Below are 20,098 nucleotides of genomic sequence, written 5' to 3' on the forward strand. Positions count from 1 at the left end.
GATAGATAGATAGATAGATAGATATTGGCTTATGTATGATGATAGACAGACACCAGGTGAGACCAGGATACTTTCTATTATTAAACAAAAATCACATGATAATCTTATGCTTCTTCAGCTTTTCACCATCTCTCCTTCTGCTGGGCTTCCACTAAAACAACTATTTCCCACAGATCTGAGGAGGGCAACATTTCCATCTCGGGTGTGTGCTGCCCTGTGTGTAAAGTCATGTACAAATGCAAGTGATCCTTATTGGGGATGGGGGGCAGGATAAGTGGGGCTGCCTCCCTCTGCAGAACCCAGCCTGTGAGAGGGTCCCGGGGCTGCCCCTCGAAAGGGTTAACTCATTCCGGGGAGGCATTAATAACCCAGCCATGGGCAGCAGGGAGCTGAAGAAACACTTGCCAAGCGAGGTCTTTTAACCCCCTTCGCAATCCTGCGGCCAGCCCGCCCCCACGTTAATAATCTGCTAAAGCAGCCAGCGCCGGTCGCTTTCCTTGCCTTTCTGTCACCTCTGCAAGCCCCTGCCCCGCCTCCACAGCGGGGGTCTGCACCTCCCATCAGATCCACACCCACAAACCCACCCACACGTTCCCTAAGGATCCTGTCCACACCGACGCCCCCCGCGGTCCCCTCCTAATAAACACACAGTCCTCCGGAAGGAAGCCGGGGAAACGCAGCCAGAGGTCACTGCTCCGTGCTAACGAGTCCCAGAGTTTACCCTGCTCCTAATCATCACAACAGCGAATAGTAAACAACCCGGGAGACTCCCGTTTGCGTGTTGCTGCTTGGGCGAACACCTCCCCCCAAAACCCAGCACCCGGGGCTAAGAACCCACTCCCCACTTAGCGCCCCTCCCTCAAAAAAACCCCACTCCCACCCCCCCTTCACTCCCACCCCAATGTAGACACACACCAGGGACCCCAAACCGCTTCTCCTCCTGCGCCCTGCTCCGCCACCTGGGCATAGTCCCCTACCCCGCAGCAGGGCCCATCAATAATACCGTTATTTCGAACAATAGGGATAAAACAAAGCCCCCCCCCAGCTCGGGATGGCTCAGAGCTTCCCATCACTGTTGTGTGCCTGGAAAGGTCGGCGTGGGAGGGAGGCGGGGATCTGGTTTTTCCCCCCCTTCTCCCCACACCCCTTCCACTCCCCACAAGCCAAGCCCGGCGCTGGGGAGAGGGGGTCTTCCCCTCCCTGCCTTACCTTGATGTACAGCCACGTTGCAACCGTGTCCATCGCAATAGACCAGCGGGTTCTCTGCCCATCCTCTCTCGTCGGAACAAACGCAGCACCCTCCCACCATCTCCTTCATACTTCCATGAGGGCTTCCTCTTTTCCACCCCTCCTCCTGCTACGGACACACTCCTCCTCCTCCTCCTCCTCCTCCGTGCGTTGCCCCCTTCTGCCTTTCACACGGTTCCCACAGGCGGGGACAGGGGTCTGGGACCCCCAGTGCAAACCCACATTGTTCCTGCCAGGAGACAATCAGGCGCTGGCTAAGGGCTCAGGCAGGCGCTGGAGGGTGGCACATTCCCATCCACACACATAGGCGCGCACACACACGCACGCACACACATACAAGCTCTCCAGGCTACACAGCAATCATGGCTACGTAGAAGCTCTGCTACTCTGAAACCTGTAAAATCTTAGGTTCAGGGACTGCCGCCTGACTGGGTAGGGAGCTTTTTTCTTCTTCTTCTTCTCCCCTCCTTCCTCCCTTTAGCATCTTTCCCCTTGGAAACTGATCAGGAATCTAAATGTGCACCCCTACGTGTTTCCAAAATGCGGGATGCTTGCCCACTCCAGTCAGTTTGGATATCTCCGGCGTGATCAGCTAGGACCATTCCCCAAATCCTATTATCTGTACAATTCCTTCTTGACAGATAGGGGCACCGCCAGCGCCATCGTCTGGCATGCGTTGGCTCCTAAAAAGCTAAAATAATTATTTGTTAACCCATTGGCACCTGTTCGAAAAAGCATCTTGCCAGGGGAACAGGGAGGAAAATGGCCCTTTGAGTTTCACATCCATTGCGTAAGGATATCTTGACGTTAAATACGAAAAGTGTAGCTGGAAAAGCATAGTGTACACTGGATTAGATTATTATGACACTAATCAGAGTTACCAGCACCAGAGTTGGGAACTGACCAGTCAACCACACACCTCTTTTGGAACCAGAAGGACATAATCAGGCAGCAGCAGAGACAAAAAAAGAAGAAGCAAATACAGTACAGAACTGTGTTAAACGTAAACTACTAAAAAATAAATAAAGGGAAAGCAGCATTTTTCCGCTCCATAGTAAAGTTTCAAAGCTGTTAAAGTCAATGTTCAGTTGTAAACTTTTGAAAGAACAACCATAACTTTTTGTTCAGAGTTACGAACTTTTCAGAGTTACAAACAACCTCCAACTGCCCACAAGTCTACATAGTCAAAGGGTGGGGAAGAAACAGAGAGCAGGAATAACTTGCCTAGTCATACAGCAGGTCAAAACCAGGTCTCAGGACACCCAACCCAGTGCCCCATGCACTAGGCCGCACTGTCTGTCCCAGAGAGTAAAGCACTAAAAAGTAGACTGGACAAAGCAATAGAAAAAAGTAGAGTGTAGGTACAATCCTGCACTGGCTTAGGAGGGGCCTAATAGGTAGGTGTCCTTTTAAATTGCTCAATTCTATTCCTGTACTAGTAGTGCATGTTGCATAAGAGATCAGAGTTGGCTGAGGAACGGAAGAGGGTAACCTCAATAAAAAGAGGATTTAAGGTTGGGTGGTTGACATTAAACATACTTCCCTTCCTGTAAATCTCTGTTGTTGTTCTGGTTGTTGTTTTGTTTTTAAAAGAAATCATGTAAAGAATAAGAGAATGCTGTCTCTTGGATAGAAGCTTAACCAAGAAATCACTGAACCATATGGGATCTTTGCTTGTTATTTTGTCTTTGGTTGGTTGCTGAGCCATAAGGACAGATAATCTTGAAAGTTCAGCAACTTCAGAGAAGGAAAAAAACAACAACGTTATCTCAACTCCCACAAAGATAGACACACCTAAAAACTTTTGCAGCCTGTTATGCAAACTTGAGTGGCTAGGAGGTCAGCTATTGTTCTGAAGTCAGTCCAGGGAACGGCTGACATTGCTGAGAAAAACAGCCAATCTGAAATGCAACTCAGTGATCATGATTCCCCTCTCACTTACACCTGTATCACTCCATTGATTTCACAAGAAGTATTCCTGATATACAATGCCACAAATCAGGACGAATATCTTTTAAACCGGCAACTTTCTTTTTCTGTGCAAACATAGTATTCCCCTTAGAATAGGTGATCTGTAAAAGGCCTGTATATCCCTTAATACTGTGCCTTTAAAAAATATTCACATCAGACAGCAGAGAGGAACCCTTTTCCAACAGCTCTAATAATCACCAGTTTAGCATCCTTTATACTGCACCTGTTCAAGCGTTACATCAAGGGGCTGGAAGGCAGACGGCTCCCCTAGAAGTTGCCTGCTGGGCTGCTGTCTTCCTTTTATTGCATTCTTTTGAGAGTCACAGGAGCAGACAATATGTTTGCCACATTGCTGGAAATTCACTGAGCCTTAGCTCACTTTTCTAGGAAGGTTTTCCCCCCCTCTTTCCTTTTATCTATTGTATTATGAATTTGTTTAAAAGGAAAAAAAATCTGGTCGGTTGCCTTTATAACTTGACGGAGACCTTTATAGTTTAAGGAAATAGGGTAAAATGCGAAACATCCCCAGTTTCTTGATGGTTTTGGTTCCAGTTGGCCATGCAAACAGGCACTTGGACTTGAACTGCAAATTTACCTTTAGGGGATTAAGTTCTAATTTACATAACTAATCCCTGTGGTGGGGAAACCAGGGAAGAAAGAGCATATCTGTGTCTTGAGCAAAATCAGGGGGACACTGCAGCCATAAAAACTGAGGCCCGAAAATGTTTTATTTATATTGTGCATTTGCTATTTCCTATGATTTTTAAAATGTGGTTGTGCTTAGAAAAGGGGCTAGGTAGAAGTGGCACATACATGCACAAGAGAGCAGTATAGCTAAGTCATAACTGCTGACGTGACTTACAAACATGAATTGTTACTACGGTTAGTTCTGAAGAAGAGGGAGCCAGATTCTACTCTGGCTCAGGCATCATGAATAGAATTGTTAACTAAGTTCCAATTGCAGAATCATTTGTACTGGTGGTCATGATCCCAGCTTGACTGGCAGAATGTACTTTGCGTTTGAAAGTAGTTACAAAGAAAATAATTTTGCTTGTAGACTGAATGACTTCATCATGGAAGCCATAAAGATACAATAAGCATGGCGCCTTACAAGGCCATAGTTTCAGAGTCACTATTCAGAATATAACTGCGCATTAGTAACGTTTTTCAGATTGCTCATACTGCAGCTCCTTTATTTTAAAATATAAATAAATAAAATACAAATGGGAAAAAACTTACACAAGAATCAAAGCTTCTTATACATGATTGTAAATTATACCGAATGCTCCAAGAGAACATAAAACTTTGTCTAGATTAAAAAATGCTTGAATTTAGGTCAGGCTTAGCTAATGGCCTACGTGACATTGCAAAGCGTTAGAGCAAGGATGTATTGGGCTTCATGTATTTAGTGAGTTGTAATGATTAGACTCACATAGCTGCATGGCATCTTAGTCTTTTCTTCCACCTCATCTTCTAAAGCTCTTCCTTATGTCCAGTTTTGCCACTAATACCTGCTGCCTGCACCATTCCACTATGGAGAATGGAGGTTGGTAAAACTAGCCCATGAAAGTGCCATTCCGAGTGCAGAGCCCATGGTAAGGATGTATCATAATGTATCTGATTCCAAACAGGGCAGGACTTGGGAAAGAAAATCTGTGCCCCTGTTTAGTGAAAATGCATCTTCAAAGTAGCTCCTTCTGTCGGAGATTTTGCCTACTTCCCCAGATGGTGGGGAGGAAGGGAGTCCTTGGATTTTAAATTGAAGTGTAATAACCCCCAGCCATGACAGAATCCAGGAACTACCACTTCAAAGCATGAGCTAAAGGCTTTTGGGGTGGGGACAATCTATCTGTTCTGTGTTTGTACAGTACCTAGCACAATGGGAGTCTTAGTGCATAACTAGGGTTCCTAGGTGCTGCTGATAAAAATAAAGGGGCAACTCCTTTAGCTGGTAGCAGTATGAGGCTCTTATCCTCAGCCTGGACCAGCCACTATGAGAGAGGCACAGTGTGGGCCATGAGGATGTTCTGCAGCTTCAGAAGTCTCTTTACTACTCTCAATCCCTCCCTTAAAAAGGGTATTCTTCATTTTAGACCCAAAGTCACTTCCTTCCCAACAGGATCTGGTGGTATCTGCCTCTCTTTTGTTACTGTAAATGGTTACTATACCTCTACCTCGATATAACGCTGTCCTCGGGAGCCAAAAAATCTTACCGCGTTATAGGTGAAACCGCGTTATATCGAACTTGCTTTGATCCGCCAGAGTGTGCAGCCCCGCCCCCCCGGAGCACTGCTTTACCGCGTTATATCAGAATTCGTGTTATATCGGGTCGCGTTATATCGGGGTAGAGGTGTAGAATGAAGGAGAGAGTATAGGTGTTATTTAAGATGAAGACATTAATCTGACTTCCTTTAAAGTGTTGCATATGATTATTTCCTTCAGATCCCTTGTTTTGGGTCTCATTATGTCCCACATTCAGGAAAGATGATCCAAACTGCCAGCTCCCAGACCTTTCAAGTTTACCTCCCTTGAATTAACGTGAACATCCTTTTTAGGCAAAGAGGCAGTGTTGTCTCCTGGCCATGACACTTCATCGGGAATCAGGAGAACCAAGCTCTATCCCCAGCTCTGACACTGACCTGTTGTATGAGCTTAGGCAAATCACTTCACCTCTCTTTCCCCTTTTCTTTCTTGTCTGTTTCCATGTAGGTGTTATGGGCAGGAGCTGTCTCTTAGTGTGCATTTGTACGGTGCTTAGCACAGTGGGTCCTTGATGTCAGAAGGACCCTCTCTATGGTACTGTAAAAATACTTAAGCATTGCTTGGCTCTTTGTTTCAGTGAGACTTTTAAAACCACACTCCTCTTTTATTTTTAAATCTCTCTCCCTTTAAATTGTCCCAACTTGGCAGTGCTGAACTTTCGGTTTCCTGCCCTAAAGTCAATGATGCTTAGAAACCTGCTAGACAACATGTAGGTATTTCGAAAAGGTGTAATTTCCCCTCACCCCAAAAACAGTTTTGTTCCCTGGTAATAAATGGCGTGCACCCCCCAAAGCAAGATAGGAATGTTAGCAGAGGGGCAGGGCTAGAGTGTCATATCCCACTCTGCCCCACAAAATGGGAAAATGGAGATACCCATCCTCCAATATGGCGAGTTCTCCACTGTAATGAGCAGCAGGTTTTAACCTGTTCCACTCCATGTAGGGTCACAGAACACGATTTTCCCCACTGAAATCCAAAGGTAGAGGTATAGTAGAGCTTCTAGTTCCTGCAGGGGGGAAGTTGGGCCCCAGACGGCAATCAGCAAAGTCAAAGTCTCTGTTTGAATAGGAGCTTCTGCTATCTTTGTAGTGTGGTGCTTTAAAAGGAGAAAAACAAGAACTTTGCCTCTGCTTTTCATCAACTGCATCCACCAAGAAACAATTCTTTCTTACGTCTCTGTCCTTCTCCTGTACCAAACAAGCAACGGATTTTCTAGGAACACCTACATTTTTTTTTTATTAATAACATTGCATCTGCAAAATAAGAGGCAACTGTACACTAAAACAGACCTCTGCACCAGTGTTTATATCTTATTAGCAGGTTTACTTTCATGCTTGACAGAGCATAGGTTGGATCCTGCATTCCTACCATCCACAAAGCTTGTAGCATGGTCAAGTGGTTAGTGTTTGGAGCTATGAATGACCATAGATGGGTTCTAATGACTTGGACAAGTCTTTTCATCTCCCACTGCCTCATTTTCCCAGTCTGTAAAACACTGATTCCCTTTTGCAAAACCCTTTGAAAGAGTTGTATAAAAAGCACTAGGTAAGTACACGTTATTATTCATTAAACAATGTCATTAATAGTTGCAGGGTTGTTGTCACCATGTTGGTCTCAGGAGACCAACAGAAGTTGGTCCAATAAAAGATATTACCTCACCTACCTTGTCTTCTAATGTCATTAACGACTTAAAAGGTAGCAACTGAAATATCCGAAATGCCTTCACTTTTCTTTAACCACTTGAATCAAATAAGTAGTAGGTCAGTTTTGTCTTCTTGGTTCTGTCTAATTTAAAACAATAAAGTCAAAGAATATCATGTGTCATCCTCACACAGGAATGTAATAAGTTTGCTTGTGGTTAGATAAATGTCTATCGGGGATGGTCTAAACAGTATTTGGTCCTGCCATGAGGGCAGGGGACTGGACTCGATGACCTCTTGAGGTCCCTTCCAGTCCTAGAATCTATGAATCTATAAAACTACTCTTTTACAGATAAGAGTACTTTCAATGGACTTTTACAGTCAGACTGATTTTCCTTTCCCCTATGACCCTCGACTCCCACATTTTTGTTACACACTGCCTATACATTTCTGTTTGCAGTGTTTTATCCATGTTGGCCCCAGGATATGCGAGAGACAAGGTGGGTGAAGTAACATCTTTTACTCTGAACATCTACTCTGAAATCTTTTATTGGATTATCTTCTGTTGAAAGAGACAAGCTTTGAGCTCCACAGAGCTTCACCAGACCTGAAGAAGAGTCCTGTGGAGCTTGAAAGTTTGTCTCTTTCACCAACAGATGATGGTTCAATAAAAGATATTACCTCACCCACCTTGTCTCTCTCATACATTTATGGACCATTACCAACTTACCTCTCTTTCTCTTCCCCACCTGCCTCCTCCACCAGGGGACATGTGGCTTCTGAAGGTCACATACTGGAAAATGCTGTTTCTTCATTTGTTCCCCAATGGAGGAATGTGGGATAATCAGTCTATATAACAAGGAACATGCCCATATGAAATCCAGTTTAACAGACTGAGTGGGATGATCCTATATCAATAATAATAATAACAATAAATTAATCACAGAAAAATATATCGATACCTGACCATTAACAGAAAAATGTATGACATGATCTATGTCCAGAGATCTTATAGATCAAGATGTTGAAAAGTCCATACTTAAGCACCTAAATAAGTGGGCTAATTTTCAGAAGTTCTGAGCACTCAAGAGTTCCCTAGCCTCCAGTCCTGCTACTATGGAAGCAAAACTTCCACTGACCATCCATCCTCTGAAAATTAGGCTATTTTATGGACATCACCACCAGCGAGCCCAAAACAAAAACAAACATGGAAGCAACCCAGAGCCACTTGCTGTTTTTGAAAATCTTGGCCATCACTTATACTGGGAAATAAAATGTATATATTTGGATGTTGCTTGGCCTTATATTCTAATCTTTTCCAAGCAGGGAATGTGCATGAATGTGTGTATGCGCATGGACCGCACTTAGCACATGGTTGGTGCTACTGGATAGCAAATAATAGATATCAAGAAGCTATGTGAAGGTGTTTGCTGTCTATGTATTAGATTTTTTAGGATGGTAATACTGGAAACCATGTTTCCGCTATCGCTGTCTCTTATACCCGCTCACCCACCCACCCCATGCTTTGTATCAGATTGTAAACTTGTACTTACATTGTAAGCTCTTTGGGGCAACATCTTTTTTGTTTTGTGTTTGTACAGCACAATAGGGTCCTGCTCCATGACTGCGGCTCCTAGGCATGATGGTAAAACAAAATAATTAAGGCCCTACTTGAATTGTGGGATGATGGTCAAGTAATTGTGGATGAGTTGAGGACAAGACATGGAAAATCACAGAAAAGTAATAATGGACCTTTATTAATTGCGGCAATTTGAAAACGCCAGAGAAGATCTATTTGTTTAAGAAAAATTGGCTGGAACAATATATAAACACTCAAGTATAATGTGATGCCTGATCATTTTTTTTTCTTTTTGATAACCAGACATTTCGCTGCAACTATATTACAGTCATTAACGAATGGGGCTGACAGTGAAAGTCCTGCCATGGGTGGGGCTGACAGCCCAAGCCCCAGACACTATCAGCTTGGATAAATGGGGTTCTACTGACTAATGGGGGGGGGGGAAGTGTGTATGGCAACCCCCAAAATATATGCAAAATTGGGGACTGTGCAATGTAAGCTAATTAAAATTTAAATTACGGTGGAAGCCTAATATTGCAGGATCCACAATTTCTGCAATATCGCAAATTAATTAGGGCCTTAATAATAATAATAATAATGATGATGATAAATTAATTATTTACTTAATAATAAATTGGCAGACACAGCAGAGAGGCTAAGCACTGCATGGGCCATGAAGACTGAACTCCCCCGATTATCTTTACAGAAAATCACACACACATTAAGTCTGAGGCATGCTGGCAGGGCAATCTACTTGGGAAACAGTAGATAAACTGCATTTTTTAATCCACTACAGCTGTCAAACTGACAACTCTCGGGTACTAAATCCACACAGCTGCCCCCCCCCCATCTGAAGTTTTATGCTCAAATTCAAATTAGTTGCGAATATGCAAAACAGCTCAGTACCTAATATTACATAACATGTCACGCAGGGAGCCGCGCAAAACTTGGCAGTCTGCACACATGCATGCCTATGTGTTTCTTTGGAGGGAAGGATGAGTGCTGGGTGGAAGATTTCCCCACATCTGCTTCCCTAATTGCACCCGTCCAGATCAGTGTGTCTTCTGGAACAGCTCCCTTTTAAAAAGGGATTATTCCTAGTAGCAGATCTGCCTCTGATCCTGGGTCTTTCCCCCCCCGTTAGTAAATTGTTGTTTCGGCCCTGCGAAGCTTTGATGTGTGTGTGTCTCTTTCTCGGTGGTTTCTCTGTCCCTTGCCTTGCCACTGGGAGGTGAGTCTCTCTCTCGCTCGCTCTGAAGAGCTGGGGCAGATCTGGCAAACAGAAAATTGTTTTCTCTCACTGACCTCCTCCCTTCCACAGCTACAAGGGGATTGTGGGGCTGAGCGGAAACTCGACACTCTCTGACGCCTTCCCACCCCCTTGCTGTGGCTGCTATCGCTTCTGCACAAGCTGCAGCTGCTGGTCCCTGTGCCGGAGATCAGGTCCCAGCCTCTTGCAAAAAAGCCACCCCAGACATTATCAGGCAGAAAGGGGAGGAGATGCGAAAAGGGCGTCACCTAGGTTTCTGTTTCTGAGAATCCGCCCAGCCTGTGAAACCTCAGTGAATATAGTGACAGGAAATGATCGGTGGCTTTTTTGGTACGTGGGTTCCCAGCGTCTAACTTTGAGATTCAAGCAACAACATCCTGGCAGTGTGTACGGCTGGGGTTTGGGGGAGGATGCAGGGCGGTGACTGCTTTGCTGAGGGATTGGGGAAAAGACAGAAAGAGAGGGAGTGATGAGGAAGAGAGGCAGATGTTGGGGGGGGGTGGAGACATGCCTTATATAAGGAGACAGAGCCCCGTATTTGGGCATCCATCCCAGCACAAACCTACCCCTGGGATGGCCCTACCTGGTGAGAGGAACTGGTGCCTCCTAGTGACAAACACCCCAATCCACCAGCCTTCCTAAATGACAGATACCTCCAAACCCAACCTACAACCTTGTCTCAAATATCCTGTGCACCAAGGACTGCCTGAGAACCCATATGCTTTGCTTCACAGAGTCCCACGAAACCCAAATCTCTCTCTCCTCACTACATCTTTGCCATACCCCAAAGCCTAATTTTGTCTATCTCCATCCCTAGATCCTAGAATACTGATCTATCTATCCTGCACAGCAGAGGGTTACTAACCCTCCTTAGAAACAGAAAAACAACCTTCTTGTTTTATATAAGGACCATTCATACACCAGCTCAAAACATTTCACATGCCATGGAAATCAAAATGGGCCTTGAATTAGGAAAGTTAAAATATGCTCCCAACTTCGCCCCCTTGCAACCAACATATTTTTAAGAAGGCAAATAGAACATATAAAGTAAAATTCATGCCTGGTTCAATATGCCTGATTTCAGTGCAATTACACCATGAATGAATTTGGGTCATAATGATTAATTTTTGACTCCCCCCGTGTATGAGAACTGTAGAGATGGAGTTAAATATAAAAGGAAAAGAGACCAGGAATTCCCTGCAGACCACTGTGAGATTTTTTTGAGCTGCGAGCATCTTTTTATACATGCTAGAAAAGATGACGGGGCTGTGTTTTTTAATAAGAGCTACAAAGAAAAAAATTTCCATTGTATCTTGAGAAATTTGCATACACAATTCTCAGATGCTCAGCAGGTTTACTAAAAATATGCTGATTATCTTATCAGAGGAAGCAACTATTTCCTCTACTGATATTCTGTTGCCTTATCATGGGCACTGGCACTTCTAAATTGCTGTTAATATTATTCTTTAAACCATGTGTCCGTTTGGTGTGCTGTTAAAGAAAGGATTTGATGTTCTTGTTACATGCCCTATTACTCATCACAAATTCTGAGGTTGTAACTTGTTACTCAGATTATAGTCACTGGTGAATCATAGATCGTCCCCTAGGAGCTGGCAGACAGTCAAATTCTGACACCGTTGCTCTTTTTGAATCGCAGCATACTTCAGAAATAGTCTTGGTAAAGCCAGTGGGGCTACTTGTTCAGAAAGATGCTATCTAATTTGAGTCAGGGAGGGTGTTAGAATCCTTCCAGTCCAGAATATTTTGCACCTGATCCTGCTTTCCCTGGACATCTAATACTAAATTTGCCAAGATTTTCAAAAGCAATTAGTGATTTTCGCTGCCCCAATTTGTAGGGGCTCTTCTTGAGACGCCTTAAAGAAGGGACTGATTTTCAGAAAGTGCTGAGTCCCTCTGAAACTCCAGCTCCTTTAAGGTGCCTCAAATTGGACACCCAAAATCACTAGCCCCTTTTGAATATCTTGGAATGTTGGGTATGCAAGGAATAGAGGCTACACATTGTAACTCTATTAACATGACAGTTGTTCACTGTTTTGTTTTAAATTTGCAAGACCGCCTTTAATGAGACTTGGTATTTTATATAATTTCATCCAGACTCTCACACATTACACAATTAAACCTCACATAATCCCTCAGAAGTCAGGTAGCATTTATCCCCCTTTTATTATTCCCTTCCCCATATGGAATACCAGTATAAGCACCTTTATACTGGTATAACTGTGTCCACACTGGGGCCTGGTCTACACTAGAAAGTTTTGTTGGCATAACTGTTAGTCGAGGGGGTAAAAAAAACAAACTCAAAAAACCACACACCCTACCCCATATAGCTCTGATGGAAGACCTCCCAGTGTAGACACAACTATACCAGGAGGAAAGGGCTTTGATCGCATAAGTAATACTTTTCGGGGAGGGGACGTTACTATGCTGGTAGAACTGCTCCTTCTGTCAGCATATACTGTGTCTAGGCTAGGGAGGTCTGACTGGATACCTATACAGGTATAGCTGTATCAGCAGAGCCTATGTAGTTAGCATAGACAAGGCCTTGAGAGTGGAGGGGGAGTTTGCACCATTTAACTATACTGGTATATTTAAAGCGGTATAACTTTTTGTGTAGAGAAGGCCTTAGTGGCAGAATCAGGGAGAGAGCCTCAGCCACAAGTTATGTGCTTAGTGCAAGGATCACTTGGTGAAATTCCATGGCCTATGTTATGCAGGAGGGCAGACTAGATTAACATTATGGTCTCTTCTGGCCCTATGAACCCAGAGTCCTGGCTGCACTTTCGTGCTCTAATTACCAAGCAACACAATGTGGTTCTCCTCCCACTTTCTTCTAATCAGTGCTCCGGCGTGCCACCAAACCTTATCAAGGGGAAATATAGGGATTTCCATACTGGAGCTTCCCAGCTGTCCAGTTAATCTAGATCAGTGGTGCCCAAATTTTTCCTGTCCTGCCCCCCATTACCAGTAAAGGAATCTGTCTTCCCCCACCCCCAATTACTGCACAGTCAGCTCAGGAGAGGAGCTTGGGCTGAAGGCGAAGCTGAGGGCAGAATTGGGTATGGAGGAAGAGCTGGGGCTAGAGCCGGAGGTGGCCTGGAGGTGGATCAGGGGGTGGAGTGGAGCTGCGGGTGGGGTTGAAGCTAGGTTGGGGGCAGAGCAGGGCTGGGTGGTACTCTCTCCCTGCTCCCCATGGGGGCTGGCCTGGGCCCTACCATGTGCCCCCCCAAATCTTCTTCCATGCCCCCCTAGGGGTGCACACCCCACAGTTTGGGGACCACTGGTCTAGATTAACACTGTCCCCATCAGGGGCCTATTCCCAATTCTTCCAAAAAAGGCAAAAATTATTCTTAATGCATTGAACTAAGTGCTTGATATCATATATAATGGTGTGGAGGAAGGGGATTATTGCCTGGCTTTTGTAGCTAATCAGTTTTTGCCCTGAAACATGAGGGCAGATAATCATAACCTTTGTAACTTCTTCACCTAGGTAAGTTGCACATGTTTTCTTATTCATGTGTAGAGGATTGCAGTTACTTTTAACTACGAGAAGTCTGAAGAGTTTGCAATATTCTTTTAAGTTAAGGACAAAAGAAAAAGTCTGGTATTGGGTGCAAAATTTCTAAAATGACCCATTTAACTCCTAAACTAATTAACATGTTTACTTGTAAATTCTCAGGAATTGCATTCTGTACTATAATAATAATTAATAATTAACAACAAGAACACCTAGTTCTTATGTAGCATTTTTCATCAGTAGATCTCAAAGCGCTTTACAAGAGATGTGAGTATCATCCCCATTTTACAGATGAGGAAACTGAGGCACAGAGAGGGGAATCAATTTGTCTATTATCACCAAGCAGGCCAGTGGCTGAGCTGGGACCGGAACCCAGGTCTCCTGAGATCCAGTTCAATGCTGTATCCAGGAGGCAGCGCTGCCTACCGAAGAAAATTCTGCAATTTTGGGGGAGGATGCTGTGTATTTTTCATACATAACAAAGAGGTTGAGTCCCTGCTTTCTGTGAAAAACTCAACTCTAACTATAGAACCACAGTGTTCTGTCATAAAGATCTGATTCTTTTCCAATATCTCCATAGATCTGGATCAGTTGATTTCCTGAGGGAATGAGTTCCAGAAGTTGATTAACAACTTTGGCATGGAGGAGCATGGTTTTCTGTTGCGTTAGTCAGGATTACAACTTCCTGACAATGCACTTTCTTTTTGTCTTTGAATGTTTACCCTGCAATCAGACAAACACCTATCGATTTTCCCTTTCAAGGAGCAGGGCTGGCTGGACCTTCCTTAGAGTGTGAAGTATTCTTCCCAAGTATGTCTACATTAGAGGTATGCACTGGTGTGTGACTAAATCCATTTACTTAGACTGGCACAAGTTTTCTAATACAGCCAAGCCCAAAGCGTGTTTTTCGCTATTTAACTCTGGGTCTGGAAAACTACTTAGATGATTGGGAATTGAAAATTAGGCCTGTTAAATGCACAGTTGTTGTATCACTGTAGATGTGTCGGTTTAGGGGTGTGATTGTTTAACTGACACAGTTTTACTAGTACAGCCTCTAATGTGGATGCAGTTATACTGGTATAGCTTATTCCCCTTTCTGGACAGGAATAAACTATACAGTGGTATATAAGTAGTACATTTTTTGTGTGTAGACCAGTCCATAGGGGGCTGAGGATAACACTAGGATCTAATGTAATTCCTGATTTGAACACATTCACATGGATTAATCGAAAGAACATTCTAGTTAGTAAAGGAGAAGTTCAAGGTGGCTTTGGGGATGGCAAATATTAGCAAACCACCACACAAAAAGACAAAGAAAGTCACCAAACTGAGAACATTTGATCAGCCGCAGACCTGGTGCAAACGCTCCGTCTGACTGTCTGGGCCCATGATATGCCACATTCCTGGGGTCTTATCTTAAGGAGTTTTGCAGTCGATTTCAATAGCAATAGGGGCAAGTTCGTAATTATTATTGAAACCAGGGCTCTTTTTGTGTGCACCTCAGGATGCAGGAGCCCTTCAGTACTTCTTGCTCATGCCTGACTGAAAATAGCATTAACGTTGGTGGTTGTTTCTGTGGGAGGTGTCTCTGTGTCTGATTTTGCTCCCAGTTACACCTCTGTAAATCAGGCGTCACTCCACTGAAGTCAGTGGAGTCACAACAGTGTAAAACTGGGGTAAGTGAGAGGAGAATCAGACCCAGTTGGCCTGATTCCCCATTGTTGTAGACCCTGTAAATTCATCTACATCAGTGCAAAAGGGGTGCATATGCTGCCGTTCTGATCTGGGTAGTGTTTTGCATCCTCTTCCCATTCACATTGCACTGGTGGAAATGACTTCACAAGGTTCAGGGCTACAGAGACTCAGAGCCTATTAAAGGCCATCTCCTCATTTCATTGACATCAAAACTGCCATTCATGTCAGAGATCAAGATTTGGGCCTACAAGTGTATGCTCCACATTTGTTCCTATATTCCTGAGCTTTGCACCTGGCAAACCTTTGCACCTTCATACCATTTAAGGTATATTAATGCAGGGGCTGTCTGACATTTTCATAGCATGTGGACCACGTCTAAATAGACAGCTTGTCTCCTCCCAGCCCATTCGTGATCACTGAACATGCCAGCAGCAACAATGGATTGTGTAATGTGATGTGAGGAAAGTGCTTCTCTATTTTCAGCTGACTTAGTGCAATGTAGCAGCTGGAAGCAAGGAGGGGAAAACCTCATTATGTGGTTGGACAGCTCTGCACGAACCACCGGTGGTCCATAGACCATATAGTCTTACTCTCTTCGGCTATCCCTCAGTGCTAAGATGATGTCTGCCAAGGGGGTTCATTGGTGAGTTTTTAAGTGGCTGAGGAGCCCAATTCTTGCCCTGCAGATTTCCCACAGAAATGACAGGTGTAATCTTGGAGGAGACATAGTTGTTGGTTGGAGTGTTGTGCCCTTTCTTTCCCCCTTTGTCGCTTCTCTGTCTCATGAGCACCAAGTAAGCTGTGGCTTGGTGTATGGTGTAGCGCCGCAGTGTTCTGTTCCGTGCCAAGTCCTCCCAGTTTGTTGAGTTGACCCCTCCCTTTTTAAGAGGTACTTGTCCCCTTTCTTGAACATTGTAACAATGTTGGCGTTCTTAAAGTCAGGTGGAATTTCTTCACAGGTCCAGGTTTTGTCGAGGAGTTGGCAAAGTTTGTGCTGGAGCGTTGTTCCACCAGCTTTAAAAACCTCAGCTGGGATGCCGTCTGGGCCTGGAGCCTTGTGATCTTTTGTCTAAGTGATGGCATGCTGGACTTCCTCAGAAGATGGGGGATCAGCAAGGTGTTCCATTGCTGAGCGTTGTGGAATAAACTTGATGGCGTCTTCAGAGACCGTGGATTCGCGGTTTAGTAGGCTCTCAAAGAGTTCCTTCCAGCGTTGTTTAATGGCTGCATTGTCCTTGAGGAGGGTGCCGGTGTTTGGACCGAGGATGTTTCCAGGTGATCTTAAATTTTTACTCTGCCTAAAGATGGTATTTGTGATGAGCAGGTCATGCTCCACACATTTGCTGAGGAGGAGAATACCATGGTGGTTTACATTTCCCACCCCTTCTTAGCCTATTGTGCCTCTCCATCCAACTCTGGCATTGAAATCTCCCAGGAGGATGAGTTTGTCTGCCTTAGTTGTGGCTGTGAAGACTCCATCAAGTTCTATAAAAGTGCTCCTGATTGTCTTCCTCATCATCGAATGTTGGGTCGGATGCGCTGATGACCGTGGCATAGAGGTTGTTGCTAAGCTTGAGCCGAAGAGTCATGAGACGCTCGTTGATCCCCACGGGAAGCTACAAAAGACCATATAGTATGTCACTGGGAAATGACACTGAGACTGAGCCTGCATTGCTTCCAGTCCTTGTCAGTCCAGAATGATAGACTGAGGTAGGATCTTTTTCTCTCCATCCCATGGGCTCCTGTTTTCTTTTATTTCAAGAAATTGAAATCATTAGGAGCTGCTTATAGGTTATAGTTGCAACAGGTCCTAGAAGTCTTCACTTCCAGTGCCCTGCACTAATCACTAGATACACTGTCTACTGCGGTTTTGCTAAAAGAATATTTTCCATCCCCCTTTCAGGTGACCAGCCATGCCGTCCTTGTGCCTCTAGTACTCCCATTAACTCCCCAAAATTCAGGGGTGTTTTGAGCTAGGGTTGTGGTTTGGGGCCCATGTTTATGTGTCATTCCCACTTTCACAGCTCACCAGTCCCCATGCAGGACAGAAACAAATTACCTGACCACTTTGCCTTATGAATTTCAACTACTGCAGAACAACACTGATACCCATAAAAGGGTCTTTTGAACCCAGTTCAGGATGGCGAGCATATTCTGCATCAAGCATTGCTCCGAAGGGTCTGTGCACGGATTGAGAGTGGGAACATGCTGATTATGCCACCCCCTTGACACAAGCCTAAAACCTGCCCTGCTGACACCTCCAATGCTTGTTTCTCTTTCAATTCCTCTTCAGGAATGGGCAGAAAGGATGTGCTTATTTCCTTCCTGCCTGCCTGAGCACTGAGTGAGTTTAATTTTTAAGGCCCTCACTAGTCTGTTTTTTAGCTACTTTTCTGGCCTTCCAGCTTCATGCTCTCTTATGTCTCAGGGGATGGGGCTATCAATGCCTTAGTCTTGCAGGGAGCTTCAGAGATAATATCTGTGACTGCACCTGTGACCCTGAATGACTTAAGCAGCACCATGGAATTAGCCTCCTATAAAGCAGGCTCTAAAAATTGTATATCAGAAGTGCTTTTGACACAAGGCAACATTTCATTTGATGTTTTATCATTGGAATTATTTTTACTCTTCTATAATTATTATTTAGTCATTTAATCTGTATTTAATAATTATAGTGTTCTAAAGAAGCTTGGGGTGCCATTGGATCAGAACCAGAATTCCCGATTCCAGAAATTTGTCTCAAACGTTGGGCAAGGTTTGAGAAATAAGGGCTTGTCTACATGGTGAGGTTTTACCACTTATACCTGTCAAAAATTGACAGCGTTTAGGCCCCTAGTGTGCTGAGACAACAGACTGTCAAGCTGATTTAACAGTGTCTCTGTTTTTCCTTATACTCCCCAGTCTGTCTATCTGTACCTGTCTGTTGCCACTTGCCTTATACTTAGATTTGAAATCCTTTTTTGGGGGGGGGCTATCTTTTTGTTCTGTCTTTGTACTGCATCGAGCACTGCGAGGTCCTGGCCCGTGACTAGGACTCTTAGGTGCTACAGTAATATAAATAAGTATTTGTACAAAAGCTTATGCTCAAATAAATTTGTTAGTCTCTAAGGTGCCACAAGTACTCCTGTTCTTTTTGCGGATACAGACTAACACGGCTGCTACTCTGAAACAAATAATAATAAAGACTATCCCAGTATAGTTAAATGGATATACTGGTATAGCTCCCAGTGTACTCTGGAATGAGTGTCTTTTTTCATTTTAGTTTAAATTTCCTCCAAAGTGACATAATGTAACTGATAAAAGGCCCTTTGATACCAGAATAAGAGTGTCTACATGTGGAGTTAGACTGGTATACTTATACCTGTCCAAATTCACACCCTGGCTCATATTGGTGTAACGTTCCCATGTAGACAAGTGACTCGCTGCTTTGGATCAGGATTTTGGGGCCATATGGTCTTCCCTCTAAAATGTTCTCTGACTTGTAATCCCCTTGTATTTTAAGTTCAGATCTGGATCTGAATACTGCTTTTCAGGCTCGTCTCTAAAGGACGGGTAGACAGATTCATAGATTCATAGATTCTAGGACTGGAAGGGACCTCGAGAGGTCATCGAGTCCAGTCCCCTGCCCGCATGGCAGGACCAAATACTGTCTAGACCATCCCTGATAGACATTTATCTAACCTACTCTTAAATATCTCCAGAGATGGAGATTCCACAACCTCCCTAGGCAATTTATTCCAGTGTTTCATAGACAGACAGACTGGTAGATAAATGGATGTGCATAGCCATAGGGATGGATAGATGGTGTGCCCCGGGGGTGGATGGGTAGATAGATACTTTGCAGATGGGTGGAAGGGTGTGCACGGGGGAGGGGGGAGAGAGATAACTCGGGATTCTCCAACCAGGTATCATCAGCAGGGCAGCATCCCGGGGAGATTGCTGCCTTCTGTGTCGTTACTCACTGAAAGCCCCCTGCGTGAATAAAAAGCTCTTGTATGTGTGTTTCGTGGGGGAAGAGGACCTCTGCTGGGCAACCCTGAGAAAATCCCTTTCTGATTGAAATGCTCCCCGTGTCCTGTGAGGCGCCCAGGTGTGATACCTGCAGGGGGCGCCAACATCTCACATTTCTTCTCCATCCCACTTGGGGCTTGGGGCTGTGGGTGATCAGAGGGGCGAGTGGGTGGGTGGGGGAAGTAAAGTGCTCACTCAGCAATTCACGGCTCACCAACGGGCCGCGATCTCTGGGCTGGCAGCCCAGGGTGAGATGCAGCCCCTAGTGAAGCCAGTTGGAGTTTTTCCCATTGATTGCAAGGCGGGGGCGGGGGGCGGGTAGGATGTTGAATGGCTCCGAGCGCCTGTTGGTCTGTGCGGAATGCGACTGGGACCCTACAGCCGATCCGAGAAGGGGGACGGCCGGGGGGAAAGGGGGAGTTAGGTGCATGACACGTGTAGCCGCGACGTTATTCCGCTGGAGATGAGCTGGTCGGGAACCCCCAAATCTCCCCGAGCAAGACGCAGGCGCTCCCGCCCGGGTCGGAGGGGCGGGAGCCGGGCAGCCCCCGGAGGCGGAGTGCTTGAGGGATGCTGAAGATGTGTAGAGTCCGGATGAGAGCCAGGATGATCCTCCAGAGCACAGCACAGCTGGGCTTCCCCTCGGCGCTCTTAAATCGACCCCAGGACCTAAGCAGCCTCTGCAGGGGCCCGTTTTGGGTGGCCCCTGTACTTTGAACCCTCTGCGGTCTTTCCCCGTCCACCCCAGGGACCCCAGAGTGCGCTTTTCCCGTGGGCACCTGGTGCGCGCCCCAGAAAACGCTCGTGGGACTCAGCCCAAGTGATCCGCCGCTCTCCCCTCTCCCGGCGCGTCGGGGAGATTGGGGGGGTCCCTGGCATGGATCATG

General features: G+C 45.1%; 1 protein-coding gene across 4 annotated transcripts in view; it reads right to left on the reverse strand.

Annotated features, from left to right (window-relative positions):
- Positions 1–1,377, reverse strand: part of MLLT6 (MLLT6, PHD finger containing) — a 65,364-nt gene extending 63,987 nt beyond the window's left edge. For 3 of the 4 annotated variants that reach the window (XM_026654726.2, XM_026654728.2, XM_026654725.2), the window contains exon 1: positions 1,210–1,377. In XM_026654726.2, coding sequence (XP_026510511.1) covers positions 1,210–1,318 — 109 coding nt within the window. In that variant the 5' untranslated portion in view covers positions 1,319–1,377. The remainder of the gene's footprint in view (positions 1–1,209) is intronic. The other variant, XM_026654727.2, reaches the window with a different exon arrangement.
- Positions 1,378–20,098: the final 18,721 nt, after the last annotated feature.

Source organism: Terrapene carolina, unplaced genomic scaffold, assembly GCF_002925995.2.
Source record: "Terrapene carolina triunguis isolate 2854851 unplaced genomic scaffold, T_m_triunguis-2.0 Scaffold193, whole genome shotgun sequence".
Lineage (NCBI taxonomy): Eukaryota > Metazoa > Chordata > Testudines > Emydidae > Terrapene > Terrapene triunguis.